The sequence below is a fragment of the Anoplopoma fimbria genome, chromosome 4, assembly GCF_027596085.1.
Source record: "Anoplopoma fimbria isolate UVic2021 breed Golden Eagle Sablefish chromosome 4, Afim_UVic_2022, whole genome shotgun sequence".
Classification (NCBI taxonomy): Eukaryota; Metazoa; Chordata; class Actinopteri; order Perciformes; family Anoplopomatidae; genus Anoplopoma; species Anoplopoma fimbria.
Genome location: NC_072452.1, coordinates 15,197,420 through 15,218,394, shown reverse-complemented (window position 1 = coordinate 15,218,394; position 20,975 = coordinate 15,197,420). Strand labels below are relative to the sequence as shown.

The 20,975-nt window shown below is 40.2% G+C and overlaps 4 protein-coding genes and 1 long non-coding RNA gene across 5 annotated transcripts; 2 read left to right on the top strand and 3 right to left on the bottom strand.

Moving 5' to 3' along the window:
- Nucleotides 1–879: 879 nt before the first annotated feature.
- Nucleotides 880–4,613, bottom strand: LOC129089758 (uncharacterized). The gene is made up of 11 exons (XM_054597120.1): nt 4,549–4,613; nt 3,752–3,853; nt 3,482–3,640; nt 3,113–3,224; nt 2,540–2,590; nt 2,348–2,425; nt 1,950–2,009; nt 1,769–1,833; nt 1,527–1,662; nt 1,168–1,232; nt 880–1,078 (listed from the first exon to the last, which is right to left on the bottom strand). Exons 2-11 carry the CDS (start codon nt 3,772–3,774, stop codon nt 880–882), a joined length of 948 nt encoding a protein of 315 aa, XP_054453095.1. The 5' UTR covers nt 3,775–3,853; nt 4,549–4,613.
- A 536-nt stretch (nt 4,614–5,149) lies between these two features.
- zdhhc24 (zinc finger DHHC-type containing 24) lies at nt 5,150–9,850 on the bottom strand. The gene is made up of 3 exons (XM_054597845.1): nt 9,295–9,850; nt 7,862–8,139; nt 5,150–6,851 (listed from the first exon to the last, which is right to left on the bottom strand). The coding sequence occupies exons 1-3, from the start codon at nt 9,597–9,599 to the stop codon at nt 6,559–6,561; spliced, it is 876 nt and encodes a 291-aa protein (XP_054453820.1). The 5' UTR covers nt 9,600–9,850; the 3' UTR covers nt 5,150–6,558.
- Nucleotides 9,851–12,239: 2,389 nt separating this feature from the next.
- LOC129089643 (uncharacterized) lies at nt 12,240–12,983 on the top strand. The gene is made up of 3 exons (XR_008531164.1): nt 12,240–12,381; nt 12,560–12,701; nt 12,867–12,983. It is a non-coding gene; the product is annotated as an uncharacterized LOC129089643 (long non-coding RNA).
- A 29-nt stretch (nt 12,984–13,012) lies between these two features.
- Nucleotides 13,013–14,241, top strand: LOC129089757 (uncharacterized protein DDB_G0283697-like). Its single transcript, XM_054597119.1, has 5 exons — nt 13,013–13,020; nt 13,116–13,709; nt 13,779–13,934; nt 14,021–14,055; nt 14,141–14,241. Exons 1-5 carry the CDS (start codon nt 13,013–13,015, stop codon nt 14,239–14,241), a joined length of 894 nt encoding a protein of 297 aa, XP_054453094.1.
- Nucleotides 14,242–14,438: 197 nt separating this feature from the next.
- pola2 (polymerase (DNA directed), alpha 2) lies at nt 14,439–20,862 on the bottom strand. Its single transcript, XM_054597737.1, has 18 exons — nt 20,663–20,862; nt 19,881–20,005; nt 19,691–19,779; nt 19,537–19,594; nt 19,305–19,414; nt 18,628–18,827; nt 18,402–18,490; nt 17,810–17,962; nt 17,343–17,405; nt 17,119–17,170; nt 16,850–16,968; nt 16,693–16,731; nt 16,414–16,487; nt 16,175–16,283; nt 15,829–15,935; nt 15,522–15,578; nt 15,311–15,437; nt 14,439–14,941 (listed from the first exon to the last, which is right to left on the bottom strand). Exons 1-18 carry the CDS (start codon nt 20,745–20,747, stop codon nt 14,789–14,791), a joined length of 1,809 nt encoding a protein of 602 aa, XP_054453712.1. The 5' UTR covers nt 20,748–20,862; the 3' UTR covers nt 14,439–14,788.
- Between the last annotated feature and the right edge of the window lie 113 nt (nt 20,863–20,975).

Genomic DNA, 20,975 nt, shown 5'->3' with positions numbered 1-20,975 from the left:
GGTGAGGTCAGGCTGCTCTCACATGTCAACTAAGAACTTAACTCTTTGAAAACGGATAAGTACACGTTATTCAAGTGTATCTTCATACAATACTCACATGGCCACATATGCAAACTGAATGATTGATTGGCTGCTGTTACCATTTCTCCACACTTGCAACAAAGTGATCCCTCTCTAAAATGATTTGTGCTCAAGTAGAAACCAAAGCGTGCTCTTTTTCTGTGTAAAAACTGGGTTTCTTCCAAACTTAGTGCAATTTTCCCTAGTTGTGCTGCAACAGGAGAACAATTTCAGCAGACAAAAACTGTTTCAATGCACATATGAGCATGTGAGTACCTTTTTAATAGAGTTGGAAAATATATACATTCTATATTTTCACTGATTGACTTTGGTGTAATTTAAGTCAGACGTGGGGCAGCAAGGAAGAATGGTTTCTTAAATTATACAAATTTGTATAAAGATGTAGTTATGTAAATAAATATGTAAAAAAAAAATCCCAAATCAAATGATTTCAATAAAAGGTATACAGTAAGTTATGTTGATAAATATCTGTTCTTCCAATTCACACATATGTAAGTCCTTTTAAACTGAGAGATTTACTGATTCAATATATAATACCTAGTGTTTCACTGCAGACATTAGTTATTGATAAGTTATTGAAGTATTTTTACCTCATTCATGTTATAGAACTGACCAATCAGATACCCAAACTCTTAATAAATGTGTAAAACTAATTTATATTCAGCTGCAAATTTCATGCATTTAAATAAATAAATAATAATATTCAGCCCTCTCATCTGCTGAGTAGAAAACATCTTCAAAAACCTGACTATCTGTCACATAAAGCAGTGAACATGTTTATTAGAGGGAGTTTTTAAATCAAATAGGAGGTAAGGCCCCATAATGCACACTGCAGTAGGGCTGTAACATCAGGCTTGCACCGCTCCACAAGTTGTTGATGGAAAAAAGGTTTCCTGTAAAGCTTCCTAAAGCCACAAAGGCCAAAACAGTGAGAACGACGACAAACACCAGAAAAAGTCCTGCTCTCTGGAGGGCTGCCTCCAAAACACCTGCACACCTTAGACAAAAGAGAAACCAGAGGGACGACAAAGAATAAGAAAACATAAAGAAAAATAAATCTGTGTTTTTAATGTGAAACTGAAGTACCTTTTGGCCTGAAGGTCGAGTGTGAGACTTTGAGGTTTCAGCAGCTCTTCAGCCTCAGTTTCCTCCTGCAGACACAGAACCTGACATCACTGATCTCATCATTTCTACATCTACTGTGAAGTCATGCAGCTGCTGTCTGTCAGAGAGCTTTTGAATCTTGGTTTTGTAGTGGCACACTTGTAGAAGTACAGGACAATAAGAGTGAAAAGTCTTCACTCAGTTACCACTTTGCAGGATTTATTGCAAGGCTGTATTAAGACTGCACCTGTTTAAACCAGGTGCACCTAATAAACTGGCAACTGAGTGATGTTACATTCTCTCAAGTTCAAAAGTCTGAACACAGGAGGAAGGGGTCCTACTTGTCTAAGATCCGTGCAGTCTGACAGGCAGGTTTTCACTTCAGCTGAAGAGGCCAACAGCTTAATTTCCTCTGCAAAAGACAAAGGGGGGCTGAACAATCTTCCCTTATCTTCCATCAGGTCCTTCACAATAGTGCTGGAAACCAACAGCAGAAACACAGTGCAGAATGAGTGCACACAGCTGACTCAGTGTAGGTCAAGATATTATTTCAAAGCAAGAGAATATTGTGCATCAGGGTTACAATGAGGCCTCATCCTGTCGGTCTTCCAACTGCTCTCTCAGCTCCTGATTTGTCAGCCTGAGATACTGGAGCAGAGAGACATGATGAGACAACAACACACACTTCAACAGCTCATAACATAAAGATATTATCTGACAGCAGTCCGTAGCTGAGCGAATATTGTTCTTTCTACCATCTTTACCTCTATGGTGTTGGAGCACTCTTCGACCGTTTCCTCCAAGTGCTTTAACTGCAAGTGTTTCTATCAAAAACACACAAACAAAAATATTGATTTTCAAACAATAAAAGAAAAAAAGAAAAGTCAAAATAATCATGTTGAATTTCAAAGAGAAAGATCACTATTTCTGAGAAAATCTTTACTTTTTGGTGGGATGCTGCATTGTACTGATGTCTCTGTTCCTACCTGATAAATAACCTCATCCCTATTCTGAAGCCCTAACTGAACCTCTTCCATGCCACACTGGAGAAACACATGACATAACAAATCAGGGGCCGTTTGGCGATGTAACACGAATAATGGTAGTATGAATGGAGAGAGAAAGGTAGTTCAATATCTCCATGTTGAATCCATGGTGTTACCTCAAGGGTTTGAAGTGCAACCCTGAACTTGCTTAAGCTGATCTTGTCCTGGTCTCTCTCCTGCTGCAGACTCTTAAACTGAAAAAGACAGAATTATATTTATATGTGCAAGGTGTTTTGAAATGTTGGTACTTCTACTAACTGTAGTATGACGGATTCAAGATGCTATGTGAAAAGTAACAGACATCATGCCTCTTCAGTTAGCTTCTTATTCTGTTCCTTCATCATGGTGGTTTCATTCTCCTGGACAAAAAACAAAACATAAAGGGTTACCTGGAGATATTTAAAATGACAACCATTAGCCTAGTTGACTGATTGAGGTTTAACGGTTTGTCAACCATATATCTATACTAATGTGACATCTAATTGACTTCACTAACTGTGAATGCTCTGATGTTAAGATCAAAATTGATGTGAAATGATCCTGTTGTATGTGTGCTGTACAACCCTAGCTGGTATTATTCAATCTTATGTTTATAAATCAACAAACGTAATGTAATGATATCATAGAGAATGAAATACATATTAATAACGTAAAATGTTGTTATTACTTGTTTAACGTTGCTAGTAGATCTGAGCTCTGTCTGAAGTAATATTTGCATAGTGTAGGGCAATTTATCAATGCAATGTAAAACAAGGATTTAGCTCAAGTGTGGTCTCAAAGGCAGCATTATATTTTTATAATATTTTTAGCCAGTACGTCTGAATGTCTTTTTGAAAACACCAGTAATACACATTGTAACACTATAGTTTCTGGTAACCCACCAATTCCTGAATCTTTGTATCACTGCACCTCTTTACATCGAGGTCATCAGCAAGGAGACCTTTGCAAGGCTCTGCTTCAACCTGCTGGGCTTCACTGATGATTTTCTCCTGGCTGCAGATACACAAACACATATGCACCCTCCAGAATGTTTTTTCACCATAATGTTAAAGCACTGGCTCAAAAGTATAACAAAGATTACATGGCTGACACAAAAACTCAAACATATTCTGTTGGAGGTAAGACAACACGTGTGTCAAAGACAGCAGGGAGATCAAACAGATGAAGATGAGCAGACAGGTCAAGTTTGATAGTCAAACAGTTCAGGCATTCTTCTGCTAATGAGTAGAGACAACAATGTGACTACTTACGCTTTAACCTGTTTTCTAAGGGTGGCGTTTTCTGAACGCAGCATTGCCATGTCGTCATCTGCAACATCCAGCCAGAGCCTCATTTTAGCAGTCAAGTCTCTCTGCTGGTGTAGACTGTAATCACGCTCTGCTATCTTCTCAAGCATCTCCTTCGGTGTCCTTCACATAAACAAACACAAACCAGACAAAAAAAAAGCTTCAGAAATTGCTGCTGAGTAACTCAACCAAACATTTTTTTGTGTGTATATGTTTGTTCAGTACATTACTCACATATTTTCCTCTGTGACATCCATCCTGCTGGCTTACTCCTCCTTGGTGCTTGTGAGCAACAAATGGTCCACCGAAATTACCACAAGGAGCGACCCACAGCTTCTAAGATACAGTACCAGTCAAAAGTTTGGACACACCTTCTCATTCAATGGTTTTTCTTTATTTTTATTTTTTTCTACATTGTAGATTAATATTGAAGACATCCAAACTATGAAGGAACACATATGGAATTATGTGGTAAACAAACAAATGCTCAACAAACCAGAATATGTTTTATATTTTAGAGTCTTCAAAGTAGTTGAATGACAAGGTGTGAACAAACTTTTGACTGGTACTGTACATCATCCAGTTTACTCACAAACTTAATTTCTTTTTGTTTTTAAATGTACACATTATGACTGAGCCCCACAGAACAGTGTTCCCCGGTGTGAATCTCACATTAAACATAACTCATGAGGTAAGATCCATCTATCTAACTGGCATCACAGTCATTCTTAAAACACATTATAAAAAAGCATCTTTAAAAGCAGATTCCACCTGATATTTAAAAATAATATGAGAATCTGTTCATGCAATTCCTCTCTGAGTTCATGAGTGCAGAGAGACTTTGAGTCTCATCAGTCCACCTCCCCTTTCTGCAAAAAATCCTCATCTTTGAGAGTCAGTGAATGCAGCACGAATAATGCCCATGAGCACACTTTTACAATAAAACAAAAAAAGTATTTAAAAGTAGGCCACGTTAACTTTCCAAAGCAAACATTATATAACTTAGTAACAGCCACTTGAAAATGTCTTACCAGCGAGTAAATCCAGACTACGGAGGGAGCAGCGGCGGTGTGTTGACCCAGCAAACGCTGCAGGGAGCCGGGAGGGAAAACTGACAGTTACCGTCACTACCACGTTGTCGCGATGACGTCACACGGGGGACGGGTTCGGCACAGGACGGTGAGGAGGGTCAACGAGGTGTATCAATGATGATCACGTGTGTAATGTGTTTTTAACCCCCTGTCGGACATTACTTGGTGATTATTTATTAGAAATGTTCTGGGGTCTTTTTCTCTGTATTGGTTTTGACTGGGTCTGTTTCACTCAAGCATGAATTTATTTATAATTATATATATAAAAAAAATATTTGTATTTTTTGCTGTCATGCAGATGCTAAATTAAGTGGAGATTGTTAATTTCAATATAGCACATACAATAGATATACATTTTGGTATGAGGCAAATTAGCGACTTTAGGCATAATTGGGCATAATAGTAATTAAACAAATTCGGAACAATAGTCTACAAGGGGTTAAAATTAATGGAACAAAAAACAACAACCTTTAAACCAAAATGTTACCATAACATTACAAACTACAAAAGATTATTGAAATTCAGCATTTTAATGGTTCCATACTTCTCTTGAAAAAAAAAAAATGTACATCAGCACATTCAAATGGCAAATATGGTGTGACCCATGAGAAATAGCACAACAAAGGCAGATTTTAAGCAGACAAATAACAATAAAACAAAAAATATTTTTGGGATGTTAAGTAAGAGCACCTGTCAAACAAAAGGCTTGAAATGTTTCACTACATTTTAAGGCCAACAGAATTAGGTTAACTTCTGAGGAAACAGAAGTCCAGTTTGCATCAAGAGCTGTGAGACATGTTAGCTGTGTCCCAAATCCATTTTACTTACTGAATCAGAGCAGGTTTTTTGGAAAAAAATCTCCAACGAATTGTATCAAACATATTGTACAAGACAGTGATTGATGTTGATTTTCTGTATACTAATTACTGCAATAACAGGATGATATAAAGGTTATAAACAGTGGATAAAGATTATAAACAGTGTATACTGAAAATACGTTTGTAGTGGTGAATTGTGACACTGCAGTTGCTTGAATCAGAACATGACTCTTCATGTTGTTACACTGTAGGTTTGGTTAAGTTGTAGTAGTACCTTACTGACTGAAACATGGACAACATAATGTGAAACACGGGGAAAAGCTGTTCACATGTGCCGTCTACTGGTACATTTTAAACAGTGTATTCACTAGATTACTTTACATTTGTATGTAAAAGGCAACACTAGATTTCCCAACATGTAACATTTCTGTTGATTGTTTTCTTACACATAATCGTCCATCATAGTGAACCCTCTCATTGTCTAACTTGGTGCAACAATATCCAGTAAAAGGCTCCATGTGATCAGGAGTGGATGCAGACAAGTTGAAAGCACAAGAACATCATGGTCCTAGCTGCTAACGCACAACAGCAGATTTATAATCCTATGGAGTATTCATGAACAGTGCAAGCCAAATTTGTATGACCTTTAGATCAAGGCAAAATAAACACCAACAGAAAATAACAATTTAAATGACTACCCATAGGTAGCTGTTGTGAGTGCTTGTTAAGAAGGATTTAAAAGTAAACATTTTTCACAATCAATAAAATACATTCTCATTTCAGTGTTGTTTACATACACTTTCAGTGCTCAGTATTCCAGAGGAACACTGATAAATTTCTGTGTTAATATTCTGATGCAAGCCTCAATGAGTGTACAGATTACCTTTAAATCAAGGTCCATGTACCTTGCACAGTAGACCCATAATTTCCTTGTCTCAGCACAGGTAAAGGCTACGGAGAAGATACCGGTAGACAGTTATACCCAGTAACATCATAGCACCCCCACACTGTTCTGACTTCTTCCCATCCCAAGCTACCTCTTCTTCAACAGAGGTGATCCTCCCTGCTGCTGCAGCTCCCGATAACATTAACCATCACCTCTAAAGCAAAGACACACAGCCTGTTTCGGCTGTTACCGGATGGGTTCCAGCGATCCAGTGACCTGGAAGTTTATCCCATCACCAGGGAGAGGTGATGGGATGAGAGGGCAGAGCCAGCAGAGGTACCAGCGAAGGCCCAGAGCGTGACGCAGGTTCCCCCGGAGCCCGAGGCTGTAGGGCCGGCGGGTCGAGTACCACTCCCTAGTGGTCTGTCCCCGAAGCATCAGGATGAGATGGAAGAAGAAGAAGGCGGACACCAGCAGGAAGCCCACCACGCATGTATCGGCGATGAAGGCGAAGCCAAAAGCACGCGCTGAGACCTGGCCTGGAGGGAGAAGGGACAGCAGCACTGATTAGGTCACAACCAGTGATCTAAATCCAAGCCAAGATTAAATTTGCACATTAAATAGATTTGGTTACATGACTGGGATCCTTCTCATCACAAACAACTGAACCAATGTGTCCACAAGCATAAATAAACCATCCTGCTGCATTAACATTTAAGAGAGCTGTGGGGAAAGTAACTTTTAATGTTCCAAAAATCTAAAATGAACACAATTTTTTTTTTTGCATTCAGTATTTCCCCCAGTTTGGTTATCAGTGTCATTTACATGTGTTTATGAATGTGACTTTCGCTGTAGACCCCTGTAGGTGATTAATGTGAAACCAGAGCTTTCTCTCAAGGGAGTTCTGGCACATAAAAATGCCCTGGAAGAGGTATTCCTCCTCTGTTGCTCTGCCTGAGGTTTCTGCCTTTATTTTGTTTAACATTTTGGGGGGGATGTTTTTCCTTATCTGAATTGAGGTTTTGAAAAGGCACTGCATACAATTGAAATTATTCAAATTAAGTAAATCTCACAAGTATAAATATATATATTTTTTTTAAGTGTGTACATTTAATCAAATGTATAACAAAGATCTGGCAATACATCCCCATACTCAGTTATTAATATCCTTCAGTGGAATAAGTCATAAGCTATTTGAAATTGCAAATCGCCAATTGACAACATCTTGAGAAAAACCAGCTGGTCTTCAATGAGAAAAAGGTTTGTCCCTCTTACACTGCAGTATAGGATGGAGAGCAGGGACAGCTTATACAGGATGTCGGATTAAAAGCGAGAACTGAAGTTAGTTGTTTTAAAAAAAACTAGACACCTTAAGAAGTCATTCCTGTCTCTGGAAAAATGTGACGGGCATTTTTGAGTCAACATAGAAAACTTAATAGAGTACATTCTACCTATCAGAGTGTACAGTATGGGTAACACTGGTAAGCACCACAACCACAAGGAATAGACAGGAAATGGAGCCATCAATATGGCACAAACCAGCTCATACCTGAAACTAGCATGATCCAGGGAATGAGCAGCAGCAGGACGCTGTGCATCGTCACACCCTCCTTCAATATGACAATGAAGACCTCTGCATTCATCAGAGTGGCGTACAGCAGCCCTGACCACATAAATAACAAGCAGCTCAGGAAGTAACGGTAGTTACGGAAGCCCACACACTGGCCGAAAAACACGCAGTGGTGATCCCGCCGAAGTACACACACTTTGCAGTCGAAGCAGTGGGAGCACCGAGGAGGAGTGTGAGTCTCACAAGTATAACAGTACCTGTGAGGAAATAACACAGAAAATACTGTTATTTATGGTCTGAGATGCTCCTAAATGTTGCACAGATGAAATGGACTTCATTGATCTAACTGAAAAATAAAAACTGTGAGCATCAGTTGGAGTCAATAGAAATAATTCACATGAGTTCAAAACTTAGAACAAATCTATCTTTACACCTGTGAAAAGGCAGAGCCCTGAATTTCTTTGCTGTGTTTACATATATAACGTGTGGGTGTCTGACTGATGGGAGTCTCTATTTTCTCAAACTTCGAATAACACATTACATTACATTACAGTCATTTAGCAGACGCTTTTATCCAAAGCGACTTACAATAAGTGTATTGAACATAGGTATTCAAGAGAACTACTAGTCACCAGAAGTCATAAGTGCATCTCCTTTCTTAAACAAGCATCTAAGAGCACATGACACATGACAATAAAAACACTGTGCAATAATAGTTAAAATAGTTTTTTTCTGTCTGTAAATATTATATTTCAGTTATTGTGTTTTTCTACTGTTTTTATTGCTTATTTATAATACTTGTCTTTCTTTACTATGTCTCTTGTTTTTACTCTATGCTTTAAGCCTGCAAATTTTTAATAAAGGATTATCTTATCTTAAACCTGAGCAAAAGTACAGTGCAGAAACAAACTAATACGAATACAATAAGTGCAACAAACTAATACGAATACAATAAGTGCAACAAACTAATATGAATACAATAAGTGCAACAAACTAATACGAATACAATAAGTGCAACAAACTAATACGAATACAATAAATGCAACAAGCTAATATGAATACAATAAGTGCAACAAGCTAATAAGAATACAATAAGTGCTAAGTGGAAGGCTCAGGGTAGTACTTCTTGAAGAGGTGAGATTTCAGCCTGTGCCTAAAGATGGGCATCGACTCTGCTGTCCTGACGTCAGTGGGGAGTTCATTTTTTGCCTAAAATATCATTATATGTAATATAAAAATCTGTAACTAAGAGTGCTTGTCCCAAACTATGAAAATACACCAGACAAGTGTAGACAAGGACGTCTACTACTTTTGCCCATAAAGTGTTGTGTGTATCCACAAATCAAGGCTGTGTTTTTTTTTTTTTTATATTTTCTTATCTGAAATAACCCCAACATCTACTCCCTCCTTACCTCCACCCTTGGCCCATGCCTTCTCCCCCCAGGAACACCCCTCTGATGCTGGGGCTGGTCCTGAGGAACAGCAGGGCGTTCCAGCAGATGTTCCCCAGCATGAAGTACTGAGCCAGCAGGTGGACCGTCTTCCACCAGGCGGACCACACCGTCTTCTTCTGGTCCGCCTCAAGAGGAGCCTCCACCATCACCAAGTAGCTCACCTCCCCGGTGATGGAGAAGACCAGGAAGGTGTTGAGGACCATGGGGAGGGGACGACAAAACATATCGATCCTGGCAAAAACTTGGCTGGCAAAACTCGTCATGGCTCCTGCCCTTCCGCCTCTCCGAGAGCTCAGTGGAAGGACCGATTTGACGGTTGCGCTGTGCTAATCGTTAGTTAGCTTAGTTAGCTGAATAAATAACTCACCGAAGTTAAACGAACCACATGGTATCAATGATATTGTGTATAACTTCCGGACCAATTAATGTAATGTATGAGTTGAAATGTTACGCCGTGACACTCCCTACGACGGTCTCTGCTACTCAAGCTTCTACTCTAGTAGGGGTGTTACGTGAAAATACATCCGCAATGAAACAACACACTGATAGCGGGTTCCGTTTGTAAAACTCTGTGTGTATGCCGGTTTTAAAATATTAATAAAAAATGGATGTGGTTTTGTGTTGGATATAAGTATCATTTTTTTTTTAATTATAAATATTTGTGCCTAAAATAGCCTGTTGCTCTGCTAAATGACTTTTGTTCCCTTCTACCTAACCAGCGTCCACTTGTAGGCTCTGATTTAAGGGGAATTGCCTTGATACCGCCTTGCTTCATTGAGAGTGAGAGTGAGGCTTGACCACGAGCAGTATGAAATAGCCACATGCTATACACAATATAATGAGTATTTTCTCATTTAATTAACTTTAGTGCAAAATAATCAGATTTTCTTTAAAAAATAGGACTTACTTTGCATGTGCTTGCTTTTATCAATTCAAATGACATAATTGTGCATTATGATATCTTGATAGTATAGTACTATATATAATTTCATCAAGATATGATTCCATGGAAAAACTTTATCATATTGAATTATGACCCAGCCCTATATTTATGTGGATGTTTCAATAACTTTGTTACCTGTGTGGCATTAAAAAAAAGCTCTCACTACTCATTAACCCCATTGCCGTGGCCATGTTTGGATTGGGAGCATGTGTCTGGTCCCTCCCCCCCACAAAGCACAGACCTTAATCTCTGATAATCTCTGCATCCACTGAATGCCTGCAGCCATGACTACACCGAAGGAGAGTTTACTGTCTCTTGAGCATCTGATCGGCACAGAAAGAAACACTTTCACAAAACAAAAAAAGCAGAGGCTAAAAATGAGGTAAGATCCTTGAGTGCTGTTATAAAGTAGAGTAGTACTGTCAATTCATGGTTGTGTGTGAAGGTGGAGAAGTGTATGTATGTGTGGGATGGGTTACTATGATGCACTGTCTCTTTATCTCAGTATCAACAGGCCATTGCTGTTGCAATCTGACTTTTCAACTCCTCAGAGTCAACAGCTGTGAGTGCAAATACAAAAGGCAGCAAAATGCTTGCAGGATGCATCATCCTGTATGTTGGTGTAAATATTTTTTATAACTGATTATGTGTGTGTTTCCTACAGCAGGGCGAAGCATCTGCAGCAGCGCTGGCAGGAGCTGAAGGAGAGAGAGCTTTCAGCCCAACAAAACAACAGGCAGCTGCTGCAGCAGTTTGAGGAAGCCCAGGACACACTGACAGAGATGTTGACCCTCACTGCTGCAATGAAAACTATTCGGGTGCACAGGCTCAAACACTCACACCTTCCATCTGCACTTTAGCCCTGCCTCTTTGAAGCTTGGTGTTGAACCGTCTTCTTGAACTTTGACCCCTCCAGATGGAGTATGAACTGTACCTGAAGGAGAGCTTCCCCCGCTGGCAGCAGCAACTCAAGGAGAAAACACAGGCTGCTCAGAGGAAGGTATAAGCAAATCAGTCATCAGTCACGATTCACTTAATTTGGGGCCAATGCATTCAGCTGGTTTGATCATAAGAGCCATCAAAATATACAATTTGAGACAAAAAAAATGTTTTTATACTCTTAATTGGTGAGTTAGTGGTGTAACAATAAAAATTAGAGGATGTGCAATACGATAGATTTTCCCCTCTGTTTATTACTCATAATTATTGTAATTGTTTCTACCTCATCCTGCCTGATGTAAAAAAAATATATATATGAAAATATGTCCTCATTATACATGTAAAAGGCATTTCTGTTCAACTTTCAACGCATGCTGTGCAGCTCTATCAGTGTGAAAATATGTTTCTTTAACAGAGGATGGAGGAGTATTTGAGGTCATGTCTAAAGAACACAGAAGACAGTAAGGCAGCATCCTTTGCAGTTCAACCTTTACTTTCACAAGGTTTGACCTTCTCTTCACTGACTTTAATAAATGTGTTGTCACATTTATTCTTCAATTTTATTGGTGTAGTCCAAACACATACAAACTATTATCTAATATGCATCTTCATCTTTGTTGCAGGCTCCACCACAATGGCACAAAATATTGCTCCAGCTCCAAAGCACTACAGCCCAAACAGCCACTTGGACTACAACCAAGATGGCCCCCGTCATCTCTCCTATGAGCAGTCTTCCTGGCTGACCCGCCCTCAAACCCAGATAGCCAGGTTTCCTATCAGAGCACCTTATCAACCTCAGGGTACCTCTCATGTCCATCCATCTTCCCTCCCACCACACATCTTCCCACATCCTCACTCTTTGCAGCCCCACCACCTCGCCTCCTCATCCGGTGACCGACACCCCGGACCCAGCCAAAATCCACCAGGCTGGGCTGCCCCACAGCTGGACCACCCTTGGTCCTGGGCTGCTGGTGTAGCTGGGATCCGTTCTGGCTCTGAGGCTCTGTGGGGTCAGCTCTTCACAGAGGAGCCTCCTCCTGAGATGGAGATAGCGCAAGTGGTGGGGGAGGAGAGTGACACAAGCCGGGCACCAAGCTCAAAGAGAGAGAGAGGTCATGGAAGCAGGAGCAGTCATTTATCCCAGGAGCTGGATATCAAACCAGGTGGGAAAATAAATAATGAGATATGTGTCTGTAAGCTACTTTTTCTTATGCATATTATCTTCCTGAGTAAATATTTTCATTCACCTCTGATATGTACTTTTTTTGTGTGTGTGTGTGTGTGTGTGTGTGTGTGTGTGTGTGTGTGTGTGTGTGTGTGTGTGTGTGTGTGTGTGCCTAGTTCGTCTGTCCGGTGGCCTTGCAGAAAGCAGTGAGAGCAGCAGGGAGCCCAGCCAGGTGAGCAGAGGGAAAACAAAGAAAAGGGAGAAGAGAGGAAGATCACATTGTTCTGTCTCAGACAGCCAAAGCTGCAGCTCTCAGGAGTAAGTAGTATTCTCTTTATAGTCTCTATAATATTCTATCACATTCCTTAGTTACCGTAAACATGGTGATACTGACTCCAAGTTACCACGACTACCATATAAATCCACTTATTCACTACCCTCTTATTCTGTATAATTTTATTTTTCATTCTCTGCTGATTTCAGGTCTTCTAGGACTTCCTCTGCCGTTGTCATTGCTGCAGTCAAAGTGATCCAAAGCTCAGAGAGTGACGCCTCATCAGAGAAAGACAGAACCAGCACAAGAAGTAGAACGAGGAGAAGTGGGGGGCTTGCTGTTGGATCACCAAGGGATGAGAAGGTGGTGAAGGAGAGCAAGGGAGACGACCCAGGGAGTCACAAAGAGGAGAGTCAGTCGACTAGTGAGGAGATAGGGAGTCTAATTGAGGAATGCAGAAGTGAAAACGCAGAGAATCTAAATCCTGAGGATAAATCAGAAAGCTGTGGAGAGGATTCTGGATCCCAGAAGGAAGAGGAATCAGGAATTGTTAGTATAAAGACTGAAAACAGAGGTGGAGATGAAACAGAAAAGCAGGAGAGTAGCAGTTCTGAACGATGCAATGCAGGAGAAAAGGACGAGGAAGATCTAGATGGAGATAAAGATGATGGTGACGCTGAAGGAAAAGATAACAGTCAGACAGATGAAGAGCAAGAGGAGAGAGATGGGGAGGAGGATCATGAGGCTTCTGGGAGAAAGAGTGCAACAGAGGAAGACGAGGAGACAGAGGATGAGGTTGAGGAGCAGGAGTCAGAGGTAAAGGGTGAGCGTGGAGAAGAACAGTCAGTCAGGTTAGAGAATGAATATGGTGAGAACGGAAAAGAGGGTTCTGCATCTTCTCAGGATGAAGAGGTGGACCAGGATGAGAGTGACGGAGGTGAGGAAAACATGGAGGACGAGGAGTCAGATGAAGAGGAACAGAGAGGAGCCTTAGCAGGAGAACCAGAGGAGGAAAGAGACTCTGATGACAGTATCATCTCACCACAGGACAAGTAAGAGAAGTTAAGAATATAATCATTAAAACACAAACATCATCTGAACTTTATGCATTTTGTTTTCAGGTCTAAAAAGATGCACATTATTCCAGAGGAGGCAAGTGAAGAAGATGAGGAGGAAGAGGGGAGTAAAACAGGATCATCTGAAGATGACTCGAACGAGATCAGTGATGAGGACGATGTTGAGAATCTACTTGCACCTCAAGAATCACAGAAAAAAGAGTGAGTCCTTTTTTTGACGTCTCTGAAGGTAAAATCTACATCCTGAATTAAGTCTCATATTTTTTTCAACTTTTTTCATATTTCAGAGAAAAGGACTGGAAAGCAGATGAGCAACCCAAAGGTACAGTATTTATAATTAAAAGGCAGATATGATAAACATAAAAAGGCTTGTTTTTGAAAATGTTGATCTGTAATTTCTTTTCCAGCAATTTGTGACAACTTGGAGATTTTTCATGTGGAGCCGGACAAATCTACAAAGTCTGGTCACCAAAGTGACTCTGATGAGTTTGACGACTTTTATGGTTAAATGTGTTTGTCTCAACTGCCAAAACCTGAGAAGTACTTACCTCAGATATAGCGTTTATCAGAAACAGTTTTATATTAAAAACAACTTGATAAAAAGGTGGTCTGTATTTGTGTTTTCTGATGTTTGATAAGAGATGTTGCATTATTACCCATCCATAATCCCACTACATTAAACTGCATTATAAAAATATGCTTTTTGAGCAGGTTATTTTTTCCCCCCTTTATTCAGAGTCTTCAAAACAGATACAAAGCTGTGACAAACAGTACTAAGGTAGTTGCAACAAAAAAGTATAAAAAAAACAGTACAAAGAATAATTTATTGAAAATAGATTGTTATTGATTTTGTGCCTGATAGACTGATAATCCCCCCCAGTAATGACACCCTCAAACAGACATGTTTGTCAATAGACCAATTGGCAAAATGGTTTCAACCGTACAGTGAAATGTTTTTTTTTTTACATCAGCGTGCCCGGAGAGCACAGCGTTCAAAGTTGCTCCCAAACTGGTCCCAGTTCAGTCAACCAGCATTCAGAGTCTTAGTTTCCTTTTTAGATTTTCACCACCTGAGCAGCCAAACAGGGGCTCGCTCTCTTCCCGTCGGCCGATGCAGCGCTGCGCTGAATGAGTAACCTGCCATAGGTCCCGCCCACCTGGCCTTTAGTCAGCCGTCCAGGATTGACACATACACAGCCGACGACATCCTGAGGACAAGATGAGATGAGGTTTTTTAAAGACATCATGTGTCAAATAATCAAAAAAGAAAAAGAAAGTCATTAAATGTTTTGCCTTCAGTAAAATATTAAAATAAAAACTTTTGTAAAAATGAATTAAAAAAAAAATCAATTAGAAGAAGTCAATCACTTTACATTTTTGTTAAACCCTGTTTCTTTGACTCATTGATATATTAAATTAACTTCTTAAAACGTTTTTGTTTTTTTTTTATTACAAAATTGCACTCAAAGCTGCACTTATTTTTATATTGACAATGCATTAAAAGACCGTTGAGCCGTAATCGATACCTGGACTAAATGTTTGTGTAGAAGAAGTTAACAGAATCCGGCGTTCTGTACCTTTACAAAGTAGCGCAGCTCGGAGGGAATGATGAGGACGTCAGGAGTCAGTGGCATTTGACCGAAGCTCTGAAACTTCTCATAATCCATGTTCACCTCCTCCACCGGCGGGTACAGCGGGTAGTAACTGGAGGTGAAAACACAAACATGGGGGTCATTATTGTTGGAGCATCTTCAAAATAGAGAACAAGTGAACTTTTTAGGACTCTACCTCCTCTGGGTCAGCATGTGTTTCAGTATGCGGGAAAATCTGTCCGATCCAGTGCCGCTGTAACACAGTACATTTTCAATTTCAACACATTCTAGTGATGCCATTCATTGAAATATATAATAAAGATTATGAAACTACTGCTGGTATTTGAGTAAACTCCCATAAAGATTCACAGATAGAAGAAGGTGATGCTAAAATGTTAAGTCACACTAAACATAAAATTCATTGACACATTTTCGTCTCTAGTCATTTCTAACTGAGCTCCACAGCTGGGTGAAGATATATGAAAATAATAAATCTTCCTCACCTGCTGATCTCCTCTGCGCCCATGTGGAACAGGATGTCAGTGGACGTCAAGCCGAAGGTCACTCCATCAATGAGCAGTGTGCAGGGGTCAGGGACCAGGGTGACACGCTGCAGAGAATGAAGAGAAACATATAAGACTGATCGGTCTGTGCTCTAAACTGGGAATTCCTTTATCTCTTCTGCCTTCATTTTAAGACCAGCAGCTTCCCAAATCAAAAGTTTAAAGCAATACTATTACAATTTGGCTTTCCGTGATCGCTCACAAGCCTGTTTTGCATGTGCTCATCAGCAAACAATAAACCTTTACCTAGTTTACTATGCTGCAGTCAGGTCCTGGTGTTTCTTACCTGGGCCTGGTCCTTGCTGAGGTTCGGCAGGGTGAAGGGAGGCTGAGGGTAGATGAAGTGATGGTGGATGTCTCTTTGGGAGGGCACAAACACCAGGCTGCAGCCAACACTGGATAAAAGAAAAACACCAGCTGTCATTTAGGATAAGATTTCTGATTGGGGCACATTATTAAAACATTTTAAAAAGATACCATTATGAAAATGCTGTGTAATAATAGTGAGGGAGATATGAGACATACCTTTTGGTGCCATCCACAATGCTTTCAATACATCTTGAGAAAATGGCCTCAAATGTCTCCGTCACCTGAGCTTTCTATTTCACACACAGGTGGGGATAAAGATGGTCACATAAGGTCATGATCAACCAACCTGATTTAAAAGCTGGACATAATAAATATATAATATAAATATATAAATAAATATAATAAATGAATAGGTCAAATTAGACTGTTTTAAAATGATAAACATTAGATCTTGGAGCAGTGGGTTTTCGAGTACAAAGAAACTGTTAAACGTACCTCAATTTGTTCATGTTTAGAGTCCACAAACGGGCCCAGCTGGAGAAGAGAAGGGAGAATTAGAAATATATGAGGACTTTGTGAATCTTTTAAGACTTGCATTCTTTTGTATAAGAACTAATGATTGTAAAACAGAAAAAAAGATAAGTATCTATACCAGCAGGCAGACATCAGGACGATCCTTGACAATGACATTGATCAGGTCCAGCAGAGGGTCAAAGGTCAGGCTGTCAGAGGGAGTGTAGGGTCCACATGCCACCAGAACGTTCATCGGCTCTGCAATCGCATGAGATGACAGGTGTGTATGCAATTTACGTGAAAGAGACACAAGCAGACTGTCCAATACTTATATTGTGGTTGAAGGCTTTAAGAGTAAACATTTAATCACAAAATGTACAAAAAATGTTATATTCCCATATCACTTACCTTCATCCATCTCCATTTTCACCTCAGAAGAGTAGAAAGGAAGAGGGACCCCCTAAAAGGACAAGACTATTAACAGAAGACACACAAACAGGCCCCAGCTCTAAAAGCTGAGATACTCTGAACACCGGAATTTGGATTTTGATGCAATATTTCAGGTAAATGTTATTTTGTAAAAGCATTATCTCTTTTTATGCGTCAACAAAACGTGTTAACTTGAAGCTGACCTCATAGAGTATGGAAGCCATCAGTTTCCTTCCTGTTGTGTTCATTCCCTCCAACGCCACCACCTGAGGAAAGAGAACAGAGTTTCATACACTGCAGGCAGCTGGTTATTTATGCTCATGTGGGAATTGTAGTTTGGTTGTCAGAGTTCTCGGTCAGACGCTGGGTGACTCTCCTGCCCAGGTCCTTGGCATGCTCTGTTACTCTTGGTGGCCGTGTAACCTGCTGCACACACCTCAGTGCAGAGGAAAAGGAAGGACCACCGCTTAATACTGCCATCACAATGCACTCTAGTCTAGTGACTTACAAAGGCAGAACGCACAGAAGAAAGTGGGTAAAAAGCTGCATTGTTCTTCTTGACTAAATAATGTCTTTATAAATAAATACTTCTTAATACAGTTAAAAATCATTTTAAAGCAGACCCGTCTTCAGTTTGATCTGCCAAGACAAGAAGTGACCTTCTGCTCACCTGACCAGGAAACAGGGAGTACTCTTTGAGCTCTGATAGGTCAACAGGTACTTGCTGACCGCCTTGCTCCGGTCCCGCCTCCAACAAAACTGAGTGTGCGTTCAGTTTGCCATTACTGTCACAGCAAATCTGACCCAACACTGTTATGCTGTCCTAGAGAGATAAAAAAACACTACAAACTGAGCTGTCAGGAAATACTTAATTATATGAATACATTTAATAAATTGTATCTAGTTTAGGAGAGCTAAAACAACAAATGTGGAGCACACGATGAAGATTGACGAGAAGTAACAAGACAAAATAAGCAAGTTAAGTCTGCAGGGATAAATATGTCATGATGAACATTTTCCTGCATCTGAATTCAAATATATTCAACAGCTGATTTAAATTTACAAAGTTTAGCACGAACAATCAGTCACTTTTTTTTAAACAAGTAAAAAAAAAAAGTTAACTAGCTCAGAAGAAAACTTTTTGAGTCAAATATCAAATTATAACTTTAAGATATCCATGATGTTTCCAGAACTTTTATAAAGTCATAGGTTTAAGGCTTCTATGATTTTAGAGTTTTTTCACAGCGGTAACATTTCTGTACCTGAGCGGGCAGAGAGACGGGAGCAAACTCTTCGATGTTGAAGTGAGACCTGAGGCCATCGCCAAGCTCCTCTATCTTCTCCGTCAACACTGGGGGAATAGACGCAAAAGTCTTTAACTTGAAACAAGGTGTAATCATGTGAACAGTAGAAATGTATGAATGTCACTGTTATGACATGGGACAGGTAGTTCAAGACTTAAAATAAAAATAATAATAATAATCTCACCATTTCTAACATCGCGGAGCCTCTGGAACATGTACTTGTAGCTGCAGCGGAGCGAGTCTTCGGGCCCTTCCAGGACCTCCAGCTGGACGCCGGAGCCCTGCGTCTTTCTTCCTGCCCAGCGGGTGCCCTGCACGACCCCGAATGAAACCACCACCTCCCCTTTGCCTCCTCGGTGGCTGTACTTCTGTGAAGGTGTTGAACTTCCAAAAAGAAAAGAGAAGAGTCGGGACACGTGTAACATTAGCTGTGTTTCCACTAAGAAGTTCTGCGTTATTTTTATTTAGTCCCTGGGACTACTTTCCAAGGAACTAAAAGTTTCCTTCAGCCTATTGTTGTCTGCGTTTCCATAGCAGTCAAAAGAACTGCAAAGATTAGAAAAATGTGTCCTTTAAAGTATGAAAAAACACTGTGACATGGGATAAGGGCTGATGGTGGTAAAGAAGACTACTCAACAATAAACAAAATTACACTTTGAAACACATAACACTTCACAGGCAGAGGTTGTCAACTTGGATCATCTGAGAAACTGATTTAAAGGCAAACCCAGACTAAATATTTCTTAAGTATGTCGTTTGTTAACAGTGGACAAACATAAAAAAAGAAGCACTGTGTGTTTGAGTGGATCGAGCTCTTTCCCAGCAGCTCAGTGACTGTTGGTTTGTGTTGCTGGGGAGTACCTGGGAGAAAAGCTAGCAGGAGACAGCAGCAGACTCGGGCTGGACAGCAGAGCTGCACTTCTTTTTGATTGAGGGTGTTCAGGAGTGGTGAGTGCTCGTTTCTGAGAACCCTACACATGAACACACACACAGTCAGCGACGAACACACAAGTGAGACACAACAACTTTGCTTAGCTTTAAAAATGTACATCTCAACAGGATCACCGTCTGAAGTCAAAAAGTGACAGCTTACCTTAGCAGGAGTAGAGTACGCATCCAGTAGATGCTCCTCCTCTTCCTCAGCCTTGATTCTGAACAAATAATGTCAAGGATTGTAACACAACAGATGAATACAGGAAGAGAAGCTGCTAGGTAGTAAAGCATTAAGAGTTCACTGTGAAGGATACAAGTCCTGTAGTGAGTGGATGTCTCTGGTTCTGTTATGAGTTTCTTCTTTTCTGAAGCTCTGTTTGGATTTATTCCTCTTGTTTAACACCTTCAAAGAAAATGAACTCATTGTAAATACAAAAATGTCTGACGGTGAAGACAGTGTATGGACATAAAAGTTCAAAGCAGCGATATCAGTAACACCGGTACCTCATGATCAAATTGCTCCAGGGTGTCCGCGGTGAGTTTGAGTCCGTTTTTGGTGGAGCTGTAGGCCACCCACTGCAGCACTATCTCATCTACCTGTATCCTGTTACAGATGCACTGCTCCACCACTGACGGGACGGAGGAGGTGTGAGGGAGAGGAGGGAGAGAAAGTAAAAAAGGAGATGTAACAAGACATAGATGACTGCAAATACAAGTACATAAATGTAACATTCAGGCAATGACTGAAAATAGACTTAGCTGTGTAAGGTTATTAAGTGTGCATAACCACTCTGACTTGGAACATATTGAAATTAAACTTATGAATGACAGATACTCTTATACACCACTGAGAATAGCTTCCTTTTTTACGTTATTATTATTGTTTTGCTTCATTTAATAATTTATTATACACAGTAAGTTTATACACTAAATAACAATATATAATATTATATATTTTATTGTATAATATGTGTATTTATTATCTGTTTCTGTGTAGTTGAGCTGCTGCAACACTTGAATTTCCCCCATGGGGATCAATAAAGGAATATAATAACATCATTGTGATTTAAATGTGGCTGACTTGCCAACCTGCAGTCTCCATCTATGTTGATGTTAGGCATAGAGTGAAACAATGCAGCAAGGCATGAACGACCATGTAATAATAAGCACAACCAACCTCAAACACCCTTAATAAACAGACATCCAACGGTAAATGGTAACATTATACACAGTATCTTGAATACTTGAGTGGTTGCTGTGTTGAGTTGCACCAGAGGGCTACTCACTCTTATCGAGGACGGAGTCGTCTCTGCAGAGGATGCCGAACATGTCCAGCTCTGATTTGAGGCTTTCTCCGGTTACTTGTGCCATTGTTTTGAGCTGTATCGTTACCAGAGTGTATATTATTATGTTATGAGGAGGTTAACACGTCAGACGATCATTTCATTTTGCCGCGAAAAAATGCTGCCGGTGTTGGCGGCCGGAACTTGCGTCACATTCGAAAACAATAACAAGCGGAAGTCAGTACCGTCACAAAAATAAAAGCCTCTACCGCCCTCTAGTGGTCACCAAGAGAGTGTCTGTTCAGCTTGAGCCCTC